Below are 19556 nucleotides of genomic sequence, written 5' to 3' on the forward strand. Positions count from 1 at the left end.
AAACACCTCTCCCTCTCCCATTTCCTCGTTTGCCTTTTAATTTTTTTTTAATTGTTTTGTTATTTTTCATTTTTCCTATTAATATTACTTCTACTATTGTTATTGTTATAACAGTTGTTAGCATTACTACTACTGCTATTATCTATTTCATCAGTCGTCCGGTGGGAGCGAGAAGTTTGGGACATGTTATTTCTATTGTTTTTTTATATATATTTATTTTTATATGTTCTTATAATATTTGAAAAGGATTAGAAATTAAATTGTAAGAACTCATTTAGAGCTCTTCTGTCTATGGGTTTCTATTTTAAGCTAAGTTTTTAAAAATAAAAGTACAAACCTCAGTTATTTTCCAATTCAAATACTTCTAATCTTTCTATTCAATTTTTTTATTAGAATATTTATCAACTTTTTCTTAAAATTTCCAAGTGGTTTTTCAATAGGTTGTCACTTGGCTTAACCACATCACAAATTACTCTTTATATTTACTATAAATGTATATAAAAGGTATAGATAACTTACCTTATTGAATAATTTTTTCATTTGTCTTCCTTGATTTAAGTATGACCAAACAAATGTTGAGTGTGTTTATGCAACCAATTAAAACTTGAACCAAGAGATGCAATGTTTATCTTTCAACATAACTTGTAAGTTTTCTTTTTCCTAAAGAGAAAATTTGGTAAATGGAGAATGAACATGATACATCATGTTTAAGGACAAGACGTAAAACATCGTCGAGTCTATCATGTTGCTTTATGAATAGCCCTCGTCGTTCAGATGTGTTTGATTCATCGCCAAGTCCTACGAGATTCTCGTCCAGTTGGTTCCGTAACAAAATAAAACATGATCATAATTCTAATTCACCGGAGATTAGAGGAAAATGTAAGAGCTTCATTCATCGTATGGGTAGACATCGTCGCCATGTATCTGCAGATTTTAGCTATGATCCCCTTAGTTATGCTATGAACTTTGATGATGATGATGATGATGAGGAATTTCCAGAAAGAAACTTTGCAGCAAGATTGCCATTATCTCCTCCTTCCAAAGACAAAATAGCAATCACCAATATGCAAAGTAAAAGCTTTAAATTGCCAGACCAAAGGTCACGAGCCATACAAGATGTCAGGAGAAGCCTGGAAATGCCAATTGCTCAAGTAAATAACGCCATTTTAACAGAAGATGCAAAACACGCCTTTTGAGGTTTATACATACACTCTTTATAAACAAAACATAGAAATGGTAAGTACATATAACATTACCACATTCCATGTCGGAGTATAAAAATTTATATCAAAATATTACCAAGTGCTCCATTAGTGGAATTATTGTAGGAGGTTAGATTTAAACATTACATTTCTGTAAAGCTTTTATTACTTCATGATGATGTATATAACTTTTTAATAAATGTTATCTATGGTTAATTATTCTCCAATTAAATTATTATTCAACCATGGAAACATGAATCATTTTGTACCTTTTTTTTAAATCCAAAATCGAATAGCAACGGACATATGACTCATTAATTTCATTCATATACAAAATGGTGTTATAAAATCCTGTATAAAGCTTATTCATGATCATTTGATTTTGTTTTCAAGTGAGTACCCTAAATTCTCAAGGATGTTTTATCCATAGACGAATTGTAATACTTTTTTTAATACTCCAACAAAAAAAGATTTAATTCTAAGTCTTAATATAGTATATTATTAATTCTTTATTATTTTACTCTAACTTTGTTAATACCGGGACGTAAATCCTCGGATTATAAATTTTTTCAAAGAAAATAAAATATTTATTTACTTTTTCTTCCCATATTATCTTTTTGAAAATAATATAAATATTTTATTCATCAATTATAAGTATTTTTTCTTATACAAAGTCGTTGATAAATTAAGATGTGAAGATTGAATTATTTACTATTAGATTGTGTCTCAGCAAGTCCTCTTATTCAAAATCATCAATTGTCAATGACATTTATCTAGCCACAAGACATTTGTTTGTTGGTAATGATGTTGTTTTTTAAAATGTGGACATCCCATTTAATTTCAAGATTTAACATTGTTTGATAGCAGCTTTTTCATATATCTCAACTTATATGTTATCTAGATCACATATGAAGTTTCAATTCTTCAAAAAGCACTTCTAGTTTAATTAGTACTAAAACGTGTACATGAGCTGCAATATAAAACACCTTCTAAAACTTGTACAAGAGTTGCAATATAAAACACCTTCTAATATTGTCTTACTATTCATTCCAAAGCTGGACAAAAAGAAATAAGAATATCATTTTACCTATCTTTCAACTACATAGAATAATGTAAAGTAAATCTTGAATAAGCCATTGAAGGATAATAAATCAGTCAATTGTCTATTTATTAGATTATCACCCCATTTAAACAATAAATCAAGTTCACCGAATCAATTGAACCAAATGTGCAAGCTATTTTGCTCAACGAAATATAATGTTATTTTAAGCATGAAACTCACATTTTAGTAAATTATTTCTATGTAATAAATTTCACTTATTTTAATGTATGACGGGGATATTATAATAGTTTTTTTTTTATGTGACAAAGAAATTATTGCACAAAAAAGTCAGTGAAAAGTAAAACATTATATCTTCAAGTATTGTTCATAGCCATAAGTGAACTAAATTTCTTTAAATTTAAAAATTGTATACCTTGCCATCTAAAGGTAATTTTAACTTGCTTGGAGAGAAAAATGCATAGAACGATACAACAAAAAATGAACATGATAGAACGTGATAGAATCGTTAATTCGTTTTGATGATAGACAAAAAGCGCAAAGAACAGTAGAAAATGTACGCAGCGAAAGAAGTCCGAGATCAAGTAAAATAGAGTTATTTGTCAAAGTCAAAGTAATATATTAAAGGTACAAGTCAATACAAATAAGGAAAACCTTAAATATATTATTAAGGAAGAAAGTGGTGTATAATAAGGATTCTAATTTAAAAAAGAATCCTTGTTTAAACATAACTTTCTTACCTTATTAGTAGGGATTGTACAAGGCAAAAACTCTATAAGAAGCACACGAGGCAGAGGAAGAAACACACGACTTCACGCAGAGAACGAGGGAGAATTATTCATCAAATTGAAGTCTTCAAGGTTGATAGGATTGCTACGTTTAAAACATTCTTGAGTGAGAAAGTTTTATCGAGTAAAACTATTTGTCTTGTTTTTGTTTTGATTGTAATTTACAGTTTATTGTACAAAGGGTGGGTTTGGCTCTTTGTAGGGTTGAGTGTTAGTGAGAGTTGTAACAAAAGGTGGGTTTGGCCTTTTGGAGAGATCGATTGGAGTAAATCGAGGGAGTAGTAGAGATAAGACTTTTTGATTATTGAGTTGTAATCACAAAATCTTATATTTGAATTAATAAAACGAGGTTTTTCCTTCCTTGAGTGAGGAAGGTTTTTAATTCAATAAGTGTTTGTGTCTCTATTCTGTCTTTACTTAAAAGCAACTTACACGAACCTGGTTCGTGGTCTGGGGTAAGGTTTCTTCAATTGGTATCAGAGCAGGTCTTTTCGTTAAAAGATTCACACCTTGAAAAGACTCAATGGCAGCACCACCTACCCCACAAGAGGGAGCTTCACAAACACGACCACCACTGTTCAATGGCAAATATTATGGATGGTGGAAAAATCGTATGATGGACCATCTTATTGGCGAAAACCCTGATCTATGGGGAGTAATTCTAGATGGCCCAACCATACCTATGAAAACTGCAACTGATGGAATCACCAAAATCCCAAAGGAAAGAAAAGAATGGAATGTTGAAGACAAGCTTGCAATCCAAAACAATGCCAAAGCCAAGAAAATTTTGATCTGTGGCATAGGACCAGACGAATACAATCGAATCTCGTCCTGTCAAGATGCCAAAGCCATATGGGAAACACTACAAACCGCTCATGAAGGAACAACGCAAGTCAAGAAGTCCAAAATTGATAACTTGAACAGGCAATATGAGCTGTTCAGGATGGCAGAAGGGGAGACTATTCAAGATATGCACACCAGGTTCACCTCCATCATTAATGAGATGTACTCCTTGGGAGAGATAGTTCCTAATGGAAAGGCAGTAAGGAAACTCTTGAGTGTCCTTCCTGAAACTTGGGAAAGTAAAGTCGAGGCTATCACTGAAGCCCGCGACCTAGACTCACTGGCCATGGATGAGTTGATTGGTAATCTCATCACATACGAACTCAAGAAAAACCAAGAAAAGGAAATTGGAGGAAAAAGGAAGGAAAGGAACCTGGTTCTAAATAAAAATGCATCAGATGATTTTGAAGATGAAAATATTGCCCTCATAACCAAAAGGTTCACCAGAATGCTAAAGAGAGGGCAGACCTTTCAAAAGAAAACTTCTCAAAAACCATCTGAAAACACTAAAGACCAGGTTTGTCATAAATGTGGGAGCCCAGATCACTTCATCAAATTCTGTCCACTTTGGGCTTTAGAGCAGAAAAAGGCAAACTTTGAGAAGGTCAAAGACATCAAGAATGATAAGTACATTCCCACAAACAGAAGAATGACCAATCAAGAAGCGGATCTTTCAACGAGAAGAGCCTTTGCCGCTATGGGGGACTTATCTGAAGAAGAATTTGAGGATGGAGGGTTCGAAAATCAGTCACTACTTGCAATAGAACAATCAAATAAATATGATTTTCTTGCACTCATTGCTGAAACAGATTCTGAAGATGATGAAGAAGATGACAAACAAAGCAAGGTAAGTTTTCATCACATCAAAGTAAATATTGAATCATATTCTAAAAAGGAACTAGAGTCTTTATTGAGTACTCTTATAGATGCATATCAGTCTGTCAATTCTGAAAGAGAACAAGTGATGGAAAACTATGCATCTTTAAGAGAAGTCAATGACAATCTTGAGAAACACAATCACTTTCTTCAAAATAAATTAAAAGAACAGATTAAAATCTCAGAGTTAAGTCACAAGGGCAAAAACTCTGCTAGTGAACTTCAATTAGCTCTAGAAGAAAAAATAAAATTGTTAACCATAAAATATCAAGCTTTAACAGAAAGGAATAGGTTGTTACAAGAAAATCTTGATCATACCAAACTGGATCTGGAAAGAAATCTTAGATGGACCAGGTCCTCTGAAATTTTAACTCAGATTCAAGAAAAGCAAACCACTAGTCGAAGTGGGATAGGTTTTAAAAAACAGAATAATCTTGTGTCACACACTATTCACATGTCTAAAAGTTTATGCACTCATTGTGGAAACTCAGGTCATTTAAAGAATCAATGTAAAGCTTTATTTGAGGCTTTTCAGAAAAATGTTAAGTTCACCAAAAAGGAAAAGACTGATACGGCTAAGAACCTGGTTCGAAATAAAAATGCTCCAAATAAAAGGTTTTCTTATTTGCCTTTATGGGCTAGAAGAAATCTTATTCATCCTTTTACTCACATAAAGGGGCCCAAGCTAATCTGGGTTCCCAAGACTAATCTTTGACTAGTGTTTCAGGTGAAGGTGAGAGGGAAAAGGCCAACTTGGTACATGAATAGTGCATGCTCCAAACATGTGCTAAAAATGGTAGAAAATTTCCTCTCGCTCTTTGATTTTCAAGGAGACAGTTTATTCCTTGAAAAGGATGAAAAAAAAAAAGTTGAAGAAAGTGACATGATATCAAACATCTTTGATGATGCAAATTTAGGGAACACTGCATATGAACCTGGTTCACAGCTAACAATCATTGATGCACCTGCAACATGAATTACTACTAATCTATGGTTCTGGAGATTGGGGGAATATTAGAGCAATCGGGACAGTAAGAGTATGGCACACCTTTAGGGGGAACTTCGTTGTGTGAACATGGTCCTTGTTATTCATTGGAAGGTATTGAAAATTGACAAGGGTTGGTTCTCTGTGAATCAGCTTGAGATTCATTTGATCTGGGAGAATATGATGATGCGACATTCTCATGAAGGCCTTGAATATGAAGAACTTGAGAAAAATCAGTCAAAGCATGGTGTTATCGAAACAAGTTGATGCATTATCATGATTTCCTTTAATAATTGGCTAGTAAAAGAATAATCTTACGCTTGAGTAATTATACAATGAATATCTGCTAACTCAACCTCGTACTGTAACAGGTACACACTCAAGTCACATCTCAAACAATGCTTAGAAAGTTTGCGGATGTTATCTCTTCTTTTTGCTAACACCATTAAGTAAGTCATGAAGAAACACAAAAAAGGGGAACCTGGTTTCTCTGTAATACTCAGGTATGTACCATCCTTTTTCAATGCATTAATTTCCTGAGTGTGGGTCAAACATAAGCACTAATGAACCTGGTCGATCATCAAAAATTCAACTTTCTTAAAGATCACCAAGAACCCTCTTTGACAATAAGCATCGTTCAATCTCAAACTGCTCTAATGATGAAAATCTCAGTATTGAAGTCACTCATGCTTTAATTTAGGGGGAACCCTGCTTTATCACCCACATCTGAACCAGGTTCACAAACTCCAAATTGATATTTCATCCATTCCAAGTGTATAACTTGTCTATCTCTCAGGGGGAACAATTCTCACAGAAATAAATTGTTGCTTGCTTTCATTATTGATAAACACATCTCTTTGTGCACCAAAATGTGATGAATCTCTTACTAGTAGTTGGTACTCCTTCAAAGTTGTCATCAAGAAAAAGGCTATCAAAAAAAAAAAAGGAGAAGAAAATCATGGAGAATGAAAATGTTACGGAGTAGAGTTAAAAAAAAAAAAGGTGATGATGTATCTCATGTTTCTCGTGATGAAATTTCACATTCTAAGAAAACTGATCAGAATAAAGAAGCTGGTGCACAATGGGCATACTGAAAAAATTATCAATGGCAGTAAACATCCCTTTCTTCCTTACTTTAGTAATCTTTGTCCCAATCCTTATCCTCAAATTTTATACTCTTTTGACTCTTTGATGTGCTTATGTCTGTCTCATACTCATGATATTATATGTTTTTGATTAAGGGCATAAACTGGTACATATTTGTTTATTTCGTTTCTCATTGAAGATCTTAATTGTGTATGAGTTTAAGATGACTAATATCCTCAGATTAACTAACCATTTTGTTAGCAGAAGTGTACTTGAAAGTGTTGCCCAAGTGGCTATGAGTTAAAAATGATATTGCACTCATTGAATGTTATTCGAGTTCTTTGGTTATTGGTTTTCAATGATGCCAAAAGGGGGAAAGTATATAATGTAGATAGACATATGTATAGTTTGTCATCATCAAAAAGGGGGAAATTGTTGGGGAATGAGAAAACATGAAGTTTGTAGTTTTGATGGATGACAAAGAATTGAAGTTTTGATCACTAACAAAGAGTCTTGATGTGTAACAAATCATTGGTTATCATCATCAAAAAGGGGGAAAATGTTGGGAAGTAGGAGAACAAATAAAGTAGTTTTGATGATTGATAAAGTGAAGGCATGGTGTCGTATGTATACAATTATGAGAGTTGCGACAAAGAAGAAAAAGTATTGAAGAAAAGAAGAAAAAGTGCAGAATTGTAAAGAAGGAAAAGAAGGAAACAAATATGGAAATAAATAAAGAAGGAAAGAAATAAAAAAAAAGAGCAATTCAAGTCAAAGAAGGAAAGAAATAAAAAAGTAGCAATTCAAGTCAAAGAAGGAAAGAAATAAAGAAATTACAATTCAAGTCAAATAAGGAAAGACGTAAATATAGACAAGTTCAAGAAGGAAAAGGATTTGTAATTCCTTTCCTTGTAGAAGTTGAAGGCAAATCAAATCTATAAAAGGATCAAGAAGTTGAAAGAAAAAAATGTCTTTGCAATCACAAAAATCGAGAGAATTTTTCCAGCAAAGCCAGAACGATAGGTATTGCATATTCACGAAATATATCATCTTGAGAGTAGTATTTTCTGGAGAAAAAACGCAGGTCTTCGTCACAGAAACGCAAGGACCAGGTTCACCTTCATCACAGCAACATAAGCACCAGGTTCACGAAACCTGTTCTACTCAGAACTATTGGATATTGAAGTTTGATCAATTAAAGTCTAAGGTTATTAGTCTTTGTTGATTTGTTCTAGGTTTATTATTGAGTTGTAATAATTCCTAGATTTGTAACAAGAAGTGGGTTTGACTTCTTGGGAGTTGAGTCTTGAGAGATTTGTACAAAGGGTGGGTTTGGCTCTTTGTAGGGTTGAGTTTCAGTGAGGGTTGTAACAAAAGGTGGGTTTGGCCTTTTGGAGAGATCGATTGGAGTCAATCGAGGGAGTAGTAGAGATAAGACTTTTTGATTATTGAGTTGTAATCACAAAATCTTATAGTTGAATTAATAAAACGAGGTTTTTCCTTCCTTGAGTGAGGAAGGTTTTTAATTCAGTAAGTGTTTGTGTCTTTACTCTGTCTTTACTTAAAAGCAACTTACACGAACCTGGTTCGTGGTCTGGGGTAAGGTTTCTTCAGAACATTATTGCGATGTGAATATTGTGTAATCTCTCAAAGTGCAGAGAACATGATAGCAATAACCAAATTCTCATGTTGCACTCAACGCAGTAAAATTTTTTGGCCTAGGATTTTTTTAATTGTGAAGTCATGATCAAAAAGCTCGTGCAATAATAATTTTTTGAAAAAAGCCTATTTAACCAAGAAGAATTAGTAAAATTTTATGCTTAAATTCATCCTGGCATTTAAAATTGAATATCATATATAACTATAGTTGGAAAAGGCTCCCCTCCCGTATACATTTGGTCCAGTTTGTCCAGTGCACTCTTAATCTAATTACACCTGTTAACTTTTTTATCTAAGAGTCATTATTTGTTTGATCAAAATGACTCCAAAACCATGATAAACTAATTAAGAATATAAGGTCAATGACATTTTTAGTTTGTATTTTATTTTCCTTACATAAATATACTAAAATAAAAAAATATTTATCATTTATAGCAATAATATATTTTGTTCACTTGATTACTTTTAATTCAATATAATACAAGTTTAATACACATTACAAAGAACAATTTATTATTCATAGATAATACAAGTTTTAATGATGCATAATACATTTATCACACATTTTAATACACTTATAATACAATGTGTCAAATTTTTACCAAACAAAATAATATATTTCAAAAAATAATTATAATTCATATATATTGCATTCATAATTCATTTTTAATTTATATTACATATTTAACATAGTATTGTTATAAATGGTAATAAATAAAAAGTATTGCTAAAATCAGTAATTATTTATTAAAATATACTAATTTATGTAATTTTTCGTATATATATAGGCAAAAAGGATTGCTGGATCAGTTTGTTTTTCCTTTTTTTTTTATATATATATATAACCAATTCTCTTTTGAAAGTGTGTGTGTGTGATCGGGTGTGTTTTTAATGGATCCGAGCTACATATTAATGTATTCGAGCCAGTATTTAATGTATCTAAGTTACCTATTATGTATCCGAGCTAGTTTTTACGGTATTTGAGCTACACATCAATGTATCAGAAACATGAGTATTTAATGTATCCGAGCTACATATAAATGTATCCGAGCTTCAATTATTGTATTCGATTATTTTTAATTTTCAAGGAATTAATGTAATTAGAAATTTATTGGAGATAGATTGTAATTTCATATTAAAACTATAGAGATTTATGTAATTTACACATAAAACATACAACTTATAGTACATTTTGTACAGCGGAGAATATATAAATTCTAATTTTAAAATATTTAACTCAAAAAATTAATCAAACTGACGAAGATCATACAACATAATTTTAATAAATTGTCAATTGTCGAAAACTTGACTTGAACAGTGAATTGAATTTAAGAAAAAAGCATAAAACTAATAATAACAAATTAAAAAGAGAATTGGTTATATAAAAAAATGGAAAAACAGACTAATCCAACAATTATTTTTGCCTACATACATATATTGCAAATAAGGAAAATAAAATACAAACTAAAAATTTTATTGACAGTACATTCTTAATTAGTTTAACCATGATTTAGGAGTCATTTTAATCAAACGGATAATGACCCTTAGATATTAAAGTCAACAGGTGTAATTAGATTAAGAGTGCACTGGATAAAGTAGACCAAATGTATACTGGAGGGGAGCTTCCCAAATATTTGTATCTAAAAGAAATGTACATTACCATTGTCATCACATTTAAACAGACACTAACTATAGTACCACGATAAATGCGGAAGTGAAAAAAAGAATAAAGTTCTAACCCCATAAAAAAATGCAAAAATCGAAATCAACTTAAATAAACCCAAAAAATATAATTATAATGTATACAAGTCCCCAATATATTATCATAAATGTAATGACTTTCTGGATCATTTTCTTTGTCTTCCGATTTTTTACCATTTAGAGCTTTTTTGTAGCAATCTCAAGTTATTTATGAATTTCTGAGACTGCATCTTTGTCGCCAGGTTGATTGTTTGTATTTTGTGTAAGTCTCCAAATTTTGGATCCTTTGAAACTCTAAGGGTTGAATTCGGTCAAAAGTTTAGTAAAACAACCTCAAAATGCATTTTAAAGGTTTCATCAGTTCTAGAAGGGTCATTTTATGCTAGGACATGGTTCGTTCAGGCCCCAAGGCCCCAAAACTACTGATGTGAGTTCGTGATGGTAGACATTTAAACTTTGAAGCTTAAGACAAGAATTGACGTTGCTCAAAATTCTTGGTAAATGTTTTGGGGAATGTGAAAGGAACATTGAAAAAGTTCAGCAACTAAGATTCAAACATCTGAAGTCTCAAGTAAGAGAAAGGCAAGCTAAGGAGGAAACGGCGATTAACTGAATCTCCTTGTTAAGCCAGACTAATGTTACCAAATTGGTCACGTAATGGATTTTAGGAAGCTATAAATGACCCAAAGGAGACAAACTGTATCAGATTTTAGAAAATAATTTCAATTCTAACTTTATATGAGTGTTTTGACAAAATAATTTTTAACTCTTAGAAAAATATTCTTAGTTTTGGGGTTTTAACTTTGATTCTTGGATTTGACAATTTGAAGGTGAAATCAAAGTGTGTTGATTATCATTACTTAATGTCATTGTATCCATGATTTTTCTCATCATAGTTACAATATTTTACTTTTTGTGATGTGTGGCTAAAATCTCGACTTTAGGGGTGCGGTTTGAACCTAGCTTTGCACAAATGGCCTTGTCCTTCGCACCTAAAACCTTTGTGAAGCATGAATATATTTTAATAGACAACTTAGACCAAAATCCTAAGTTTGGGGTGGGAAGGAATGAGGAAAGAAATCGAGAAAGTTGTTCATGAAATTCATCCTTGGAAACTTATGCGAGGAAAAATAGGGAACTCCTCCATATTTAAAAAGCAAGAAAAAGGTGAAAAAAATGATATAATTTTATACATTGAGAACTTTTGTGAAAATCAGAGGGGTATATAATGAGCTATACAAAAAAATTTGTGTGCTTTGAATATGCAAGGATAAGTTGTGAAGATGAAAAGAATGAAAGAAAAGGTGAAGAAGTGAAACTTGAGTCATGATTCATGAAGGTAGAAGTCACTAAGCCAAAATGATCGTACATGTACCTCCGCCTAATTACAAGCCTTGAAAACATTTTTGAACTTGCATGAGTCGAGTGATGTGTTGTTTGGGAAATACGGGCAAGCTTATAGGTAAATCATGCATGTTTTTCTCATTGAGAACGTGAGAGTCTATTTCGATTGCTTAATTGTATTCCTTGATCGGTTTTGTGAAGAGCATGAAATCATTTGAAGTGAGCATTGTGAACTTCAACTCTATTTGGTGATGACTAGTCATAATTTGAAACTTCTAGTGCACAATTGAGCATTGCATGTGTAGATTGAACCTTCTGTGCATTCATTTTGAGCCTGGAGAAACATTATTTGTAGACATGCATGTTGGACTGATTGATCTTGTGTTTTACTTGAGGACAATAAAAAATTTAAGTTGGGAATGTTCATTAGTCGAGAATTTCAACTCATTTAGGTATTATTATTCAATGAATTAGTATCTTCAATGCATATTTTGTGCTCATAAATGATGTTAATGTCTTTATATGCAATAATGAAGGCTTAAGAACAAGGCAAGAAAATAATGATGTGTGAAAGAGCGAAAAAATTGGAAAAGCTTAAGAAAAGAGAAGTTGAAGCTCGCAAAAGTCAATTGCCGACTTGTCGAGTGAGCCTCCAGCCGCCAAAAGTTCCAGCAGAGTATCCCATATACCAAGCCAACTTGATGAGCAAAAGGATGATTTGGTTATATGCCGAATGGATCGGGCATCACGATACAACTCCCATAATCTTCTGAAACAATTTATAAAACAATTTATTGCAGGAGTCAAGCCAAAAGGCAAGACGAATTACAACTCGATCGCCAAGTTGATCGGCTAGTTGAAGGGTCAAAAATGCCCTCTACCTATTAGAAATGGTTCAAAAATGCCCTCCTTTTAACTATTGGTTTAAAAATGCACTAAACCTTTTCTTTAGGTTCAAAAATGTTCTTTCTTTAACAGAAATATGACATGGAGTTAAACTTAACAAATGACCAATTTTCATTGGTCCACCTAATTTTCTTATCAAATAAAAAAAACCACCCACCCATCTCAATACCCAAACCCGTTTTCACCGTAGTCTTAAGCCTCTCTCTGCTCTTTTCTCTTTCTTTCTTCCTCTGGTTTCTTTCTTTAAAAACCAACATCCAATTTCAAAAGTAGCATAAATTGCAACATTTGACTTGGCCAAGAAACAAGTAAATTGCACTACTAACAAAACAACATTCAAAATCTGCATTTTAACAGCTAAATTGTAGCAGTAACGATAAATAAAATTTCGACTTTAAGATAAAAACAACAACTTTCAACCCAACAAAAAGTTGAAAGTTGATCATGTGTTTGGGTGTTGGATGGGTGGGTGGGTTATTTTTTATTTGGATAAAAAAAAATTAGGTGGACCAATGAAAATTGATCATTTGTTTAGTTAAATTCCATGTCATATTTCTGTTAACTAAAGGGCATTTTTAAACCTAAAAAAAAATTAAGGACATTTTTAAACCAATAGGTAGAAGAAGGACATTTTTGAACCATTTCTAATAGATAGCCGGAATTTTTGACCCTCTTCCTTTTTTTGAAAGAAGAAAGAGAGTTCCCACACAGTGTATTCCTGAATCTTTTCATGTTTTCACATTTACACATTATTAAACATTCTTGGAGAAGATTTGGATCTCGGATGTGAGATTATAGGACTGCAACATTGATTTTTACATTGGGTATTGCAGATTGTTAATTAATTCAGATCAATAATTATTTTTAGTCACAATTTCTTACTTTTTTGTTACGTCTGGCTAAACTCCTTATATTAGGGGTGTGATCATATAGTCAAATGCATTAATTAGCTAATGAATATTATTAATTTTTGAAATTCAATGTTGTTTTGAAATGGGTTCAATTGTTTGTACGTATTTTCATTGATGAACTAACATTGCAAATTCGATTCTAGTTTATCTCTCTTTGCTTGCTTGAAAAAGATATTTTAGAGTACAATGAATGATTGATAGTTTTATTGATTGCGTCTTTACAAACTCAACTTGAGAAATTGAGTTAATTAAGGAATTGGGTTGTTTGATAGTGTCAAGCTTGTTGAGGTTCGAGAGAACTCACTTGAAACAAGATAGTTAATCAAGAGATGTATATTGTATTCAAAACCTATCCTACCATTTGCTTCAACAACTTGAATGTAATGACCCGGAAGGTCATTTTTAAAAAAATTCATAAAATCACCATTTTACCCTTACCCTGAGTTAATTTTGTTTAGTCGGTAAAGTTGATTTGAGAACTTTAGAGTTATTTGTTAATCTCGATTATTTAATTGACTGGTATATTTTTTTAATTAATTTAATTAGTTGACAGTTAATGGATCAAGCCCATAACTTATGCAATGCCCTATATGGCCCATCTGTGAAAATAAAATAGTGAGAGTTAACACTTTATAATTACTTTTAGAGGAAAATAAGAATAAACCGGAAAAAAAAAAGATCGTGGGAACATACCTGCGCCGTCTCACAGAGGCATAACATCCAGGTAAGAGCAACCTGACTCCTGTAAATTCCATATGAAAGTTGCATGATTTCACACATATATTAATATAATAATAATGACAATTCATATTGAGGGAGCGGTTAGTACTTATGTTGTTGTAGTTATAAATAGGTTCGGTCATAAAGTAAATAAATAAATAAATATAAATTAATGTTGACCTGACAATTATGGAATATGCGTTGATAATTGGAAACTATCTATTTTGATGATTTCTTTAATATGATGTTTGTCAATTTAGATATTGACTCATTCCATAGGTTACGAGTATTATTACTGATTATTGGATTGATCTTTTCTTTATATGGTTACCATATTATGTTTTGAATTTTGATATATTAAGGTAGATAATTAAATATATGGAGTAGTTTATTATATGAATACTATTAGACTTATGATATTGGAGTGGTTGGAGCATAACCCTAGGCTTGAAATTTGGAAATATGAGGGTTGACATGATAATTGACATCAAAATTTAGGAACTTGATTTTAGGTTGGTGCAAGTTTTTGGGTCTAGGCTAGACTCTTAGTATTATGAGTGTTTAGTTTTGAAAATCTTATTGTGGTCATTTATTTGAATAGATTGCTTTGAGTTGGAAGTTCAACGAAAAGGGATGGTTCGAGTTCTGGAGTCAATGTTCGACTATTTGAGGCAAGTGGATTTCTAAACCCTTGCTAAGTGTATGGAATGCATGTATTTCCTTGTGGTATATGTTTGGGAGTAATGGGACTTGGTGATGGGTTGACTTGTCCACATTGATTAACTCTAATGATGAAACAAAAAGGGATAACAAAAGGCAATGTGATTAATTGTTTATGTGTGAGGTGTTGAGAAAGGGTTGAAGGCTTGTTGAATCATTGTTGATGTGACTTCATGTTTGTGTGGTTGTGAACTGTGCGATGTTATGAAAATGGTCATCTCCTCATTATTTGTGTGAACTTGTCATCTGCATTATTCTGAGGCATTGGTTGTGACAAGTGTTATGTGCATTGAGAAAGAATGAGTACTTAAGAAGATGTACCATTTCGAGGGACGTATCGCGCGCTGCGATGGATACTATATTTCGAGGGACGTATCGCGCGCCGCGATGATTACTATTATCGAGGGTCGTGTAGTGCGCCGCGACAGATGCATGGACAAATATGTCCCCCATGGGTCCCGGACTGAGAGACAGCGGGTGTGTATCATTAGGTCAGACATGCATCATTATACTTGACATTGTATTCCATTGCATTGCACATATTTATCATTAGTGAACTTGATATCGTGTTTTGCTGATCTTCTAATTACCTTTCTGTGGAACTTGTGATTGATCAATATTGTGCTTGTTATTGCGAATATGTAATTTGTTGAAGTATTGTTGTTGAGGATATGTAATTTGTTGAAGTGTTGTTGTTGAGGATATGTAATTTGTCTAAGTGTTGTTGTTGAGCTACGTGCTATGTAAACTGTGAGTTGTTAGGTTGGGTTGATTTTTAATGCAGGTTGTAGTTGTGGAGGTTCGATTGGGGGTGGTAGGAGTACCCGTATTTCTTCCCCTTAGCTTGTGTTTAGAGGTTTACTTGTTGAGTACCGTGTGGTTTGGTACTCACCCCTTTCTTCTACAAATTTTTGTAGGTTATGAGCCTGGATTTTTGTTGTACTTGTCATTCTCTTCTTTTCTGAGGCTTCTTGGAGATTTGTCAGGTAGTTGTTTCCATCGCAGCAGACTTTCTTCTCCTTAATTATGATCTTGTTCTATTCTAGAAACAAGTTCATTTGAGACTTGAGTTTTTCTTTTGAATCAATTATAATACTTTAGAGGCTTGTACATGTGACTATCAGGTTTTGGGGTTTTTATTAAGTTACTTATGTTTTATTTCCGCACTTTATTGTAGTGGTTGAGTTTTGGGCTGACTTGTCTTGGTGGGATAAGACGAGTGCCATCACGTCCATTTTTGGGTCGTGACAAAATGGTATAAGAGCTCCAGGTTCATAGGTCTCACGTGTGTACAAGTCGAGTCTAAGTAGAGTCTCGAGGATCGATACGGAGACGTCTGTACTTATCTTCGAGAAGCTATAGTGACTTTTAGGAAAAATCTTCACTTCTTGGATCTCTATCGTGCGTACTTGGTCCGATTTTAATTTTTATCACTTCACTCCATCGACTCTCATTTATGTGATGCCTCCTGTGTAGTTCCTCTGGTGATTAGTTGGTGTGTCGTGTATTGGTTAAATGTTTCATTTGGTATTAAAGTGGAAGTGATATACTTATGGAAAGGATTTGTGATTATATTTCAAATAATATAAAAAAAATAAAAAAAATTAATGGGCTATGTAAGTTTAGTTATCCTAGTAATATGATTAGTACTTGTGTGGTATATACGATATTTAGAGTGGTTAATAATTGGAAGTGGGATGATTAAAGGGATGACTAGATAATTGAGTTGTAACTTTGGAAACTATAATCAGTATAGTTATCATAACATGAATGGAATTCTTAGAAAATGATGCACCATTTAAGGTTAGAATTTCTACTATAGTAGTATTGATGCTTACTTGGTTGGAGTTATGGAGTGTGCTACTTTTGATATTGACCTGCCCTATGAAAGAACGCATATAGCTTGGGCTAGATACGAAACTAATTTAGTAGTATTTTACCGCTATTTAATGGGTAGAAATGTGTGACTTGTTTGAATATGATCTTCTCGGTAGGTATGATATGTTCTAGTTGTGGATCTTATATTTTTCTTACGGTGTAATATTAGTGGTATATTGAAACAAATATGTCGATTGTAAAGTGTGAATACTATGTAGTTAAAGAGTTATCAATTGTATCACATGCTCGTATAATGAGATTCAATGTTGCATTCACATTTGAGAAACCAAATAGGTTGTTATTGCAAATATTTGAGATTAAGCAGCGTGTATAAGAGAGATTTTAGTGGTGGATTGTGAATATGGTATTAATGTGTTAAGTTAAGAAGTGTATCCCGAGGGTTCTAAATGAGGACCAGTGATTTCATCTTAAGGTCCAAGGGAATGGATAGATACTCCAAATGACAAGTTTAGGGTAAAGAAAGTCCCAAAGAGTATATTTGTGTGAAGGTAATTGAAGATTTTTGGGAAAAATGCATATAAGATTGGGTTAGTCCTTTTATTTTGGTTGATATAGTGGGGTTCGAGGTGTCATGTCGATAATAAGGTTAACTTCGTGTAATGACAAGAGGTAACTGAGCATGACGGTAATAAGAGTTTGTGATGGATTGTGATTGAGATGGAACTATATAGTAAGAATTGATGGTTGAATGATTTTTTGTATTGCAAAGAAGACTTGTGAGTACCTAAGGTTGTGGTTTGCTACTATTTGATGATTAACTTTGCGGCATAGAAAGTTATAGGAGGTGTTGAAACACTCCTTGAATAGAATTGAAGGAGTTGGAGTCATAAATGGAAAGAATTAGTAGGATATAGTTTAGCCTTCGAAAGTAGTCGAGAACATGAATATTTACTCGAATTGTAAGGGACAAATTGGATGTATCTTCAGAAAAACTGTATAATCGGATTTAGAGACATGTGATTTCATCTATCTTGCCTAGATTATTGTGATAGTTTTACGGAGCATCATATTGGTTAAAAAAAATAATGAATAAAACTTGAGAAATGAGTATTTAGATGTTCAACTCGAGTGTGATTAATTTTTTTGTGTGTGTGGTTTCATTTTGCTAATCAGTACGGATTGAATTTTTAGCAAAAGATATGATAAGTTCGATGGAGAGGCGATCAATGATAAGCTAAGATACGTGAATTCATAAAAAAAAACTTCAAGTTATAAGCTAATGTTGATAGATAAAGGAATTGTGTTACATAGTTTCAAAATTCATGTTTTTCATTGTGAGTTTGGGTTAGTAGTAGTGTGTTTTATAAGGTATGAATCGGTAAGGTAAGAAATGATTTGTATCGGATATTGAGCATTTGGAAGGACTTGTGCATGATTTAAGTCGTAAAGTTGATTCCTTTTGATTGAAAAAAATATCTAAGGGAAGGTTTCACATAAGGTTTTGGTTTATAGTATAAGGTTAAATTTTATGGATTATTGGTCAATTATTAAGTCAGTTAGCGAAAGAAATACTATTTTGGTGTATTGAAGAGTTTAAGATATTTAAAGATTTTCATTATGGAAAGAATTTAAGAGATGTAAAGGAATAAGACCTCTTATATAGATTTTTGGTTTGAAAAGAAGGTTGTATGAATTTTCATATATAAGTTCTATGACTATGAATGTGAATTGGTATAATATAGACTTATTAAGGTTCTATCAATGATTTTTATAAAGATGGAGTTTTAGTTTGGGTGAAAAGTGTGTGAAAGATTTTATGTGAATATGTTGAGCTAGATTATTCAAAATATGATAGGTAACTTATGAATGTTCAATGGTGTGGACCTACCGTTCTACATGGTTAATGAGAAATTTAAGGGAATTGAAACTATTTTGTTGATGGGACTATATAGAGTGTTATGAGTTGTTACATAGATATTTAATGGTAAATCGAAGTTATGTGCTCATAGTATATAAAATTAATTAGGTGACCAAGAATTTCTCTAAATTATTACATAAGGTACATGATGGTTCTAATGGTAGTTGAAACTTGATTGGTAAAAGATTTTGTACAATTGATATTTGACGTAATTCAATAGTTTGATCTCAATGGATAGTACACTCAGATTTGCGTGAGACCTGCATCTGTCACGAAATGACTACATAAAAAGAGAAGAAGTCATATTTTGAAATTTTTAGAGATGACAATGTGCTTTGTATAAAGACTTTGATATTAATAGTGGGTTGAGAATGAAGAAATGATCAGTATGGTTAGATTGTTTTGTTAGTATTAAGAATTATCTCTTTTTGTTACCGTACTATGATAGTATGTAGAGTTTTATAAATTGAATATGTATAAAAATTGTAATGGAGATCAGACTGGTTGATTTTGGGTGGCTAAAAAAACTTAAAAGATAGAGTCAGATGAATGGAATTTTATTTATATAGGGCCAATGGAAGGAGTATCTAGTGTTATTTAACTTTGGTTCTGTATATTCTTATGTGACCAGCTACTTCATGTTGGATATGATTTGGAGTGTGATAAGTTGTCTATGCCCATACATATTTTCACTTCTATGGGTGAATACCTAGTGGTGGATCGGGTGTACCGATCATGTGACGTCCTTTTAGTAGGAAAAGATACTTGGACAGATTTAATTACTTTAGGTATGACATATGTGGTGTTTTTTTGGGATAATTGAAGTATAAAAGTAGTTATGTACGACTTTGCTTATGAGAACTTATAGAAGAGTTTCCGTGAATATTTACAGTTATCTGATAGTGTTGTTAAAGGTTCTGCATCCTAGAGTGTATGGCTTGTTGGGTGTTTACTTGATCTTGTTCTTCTTTGGATTAGATAAGTTGGACCTTCCCTTG

At 32.5% G+C, this 19556-nt stretch overlaps 2 protein-coding genes across 2 annotated transcripts; both read left to right on the forward strand.

Moving 5' to 3' along the window:
• Nucleotides 1-636: 636 nt before the first annotated feature.
• Nucleotides 637-1429, forward strand: LOC107028274. The gene has a single exon (XM_015229305.2). The coding sequence runs from the start codon at nt 681-683 to the stop codon at nt 1194-1196; it is 516 nt and encodes a 171-aa protein (XP_015084791.2). The 5' UTR covers nt 637-680; the 3' UTR covers nt 1197-1429.
• A 2869-nt stretch (nt 1430-4298) lies between these two features.
• Nucleotides 4299-6755, forward strand: LOC107027255. The gene has a single exon (XM_015228437.2). It carries the CDS (start codon nt 4342-4344, stop codon nt 5482-5484), a length of 1143 nt encoding a protein of 380 aa, XP_015083923.2. The 5' UTR covers nt 4299-4341; the 3' UTR covers nt 5485-6755.
• The last annotated feature ends 12801 nt before the right edge of the window (nt 6756-19556 follow it).

The sequence above is a fragment of the Solanum pennellii genome, chromosome 8 (genome assembly GCF_001406875.1).
Source record: "Solanum pennellii chromosome 8, SPENNV200".
NCBI lineage: Eukaryota > Viridiplantae > Streptophyta > Magnoliopsida > Solanales > Solanaceae > Solanum > Solanum pennellii.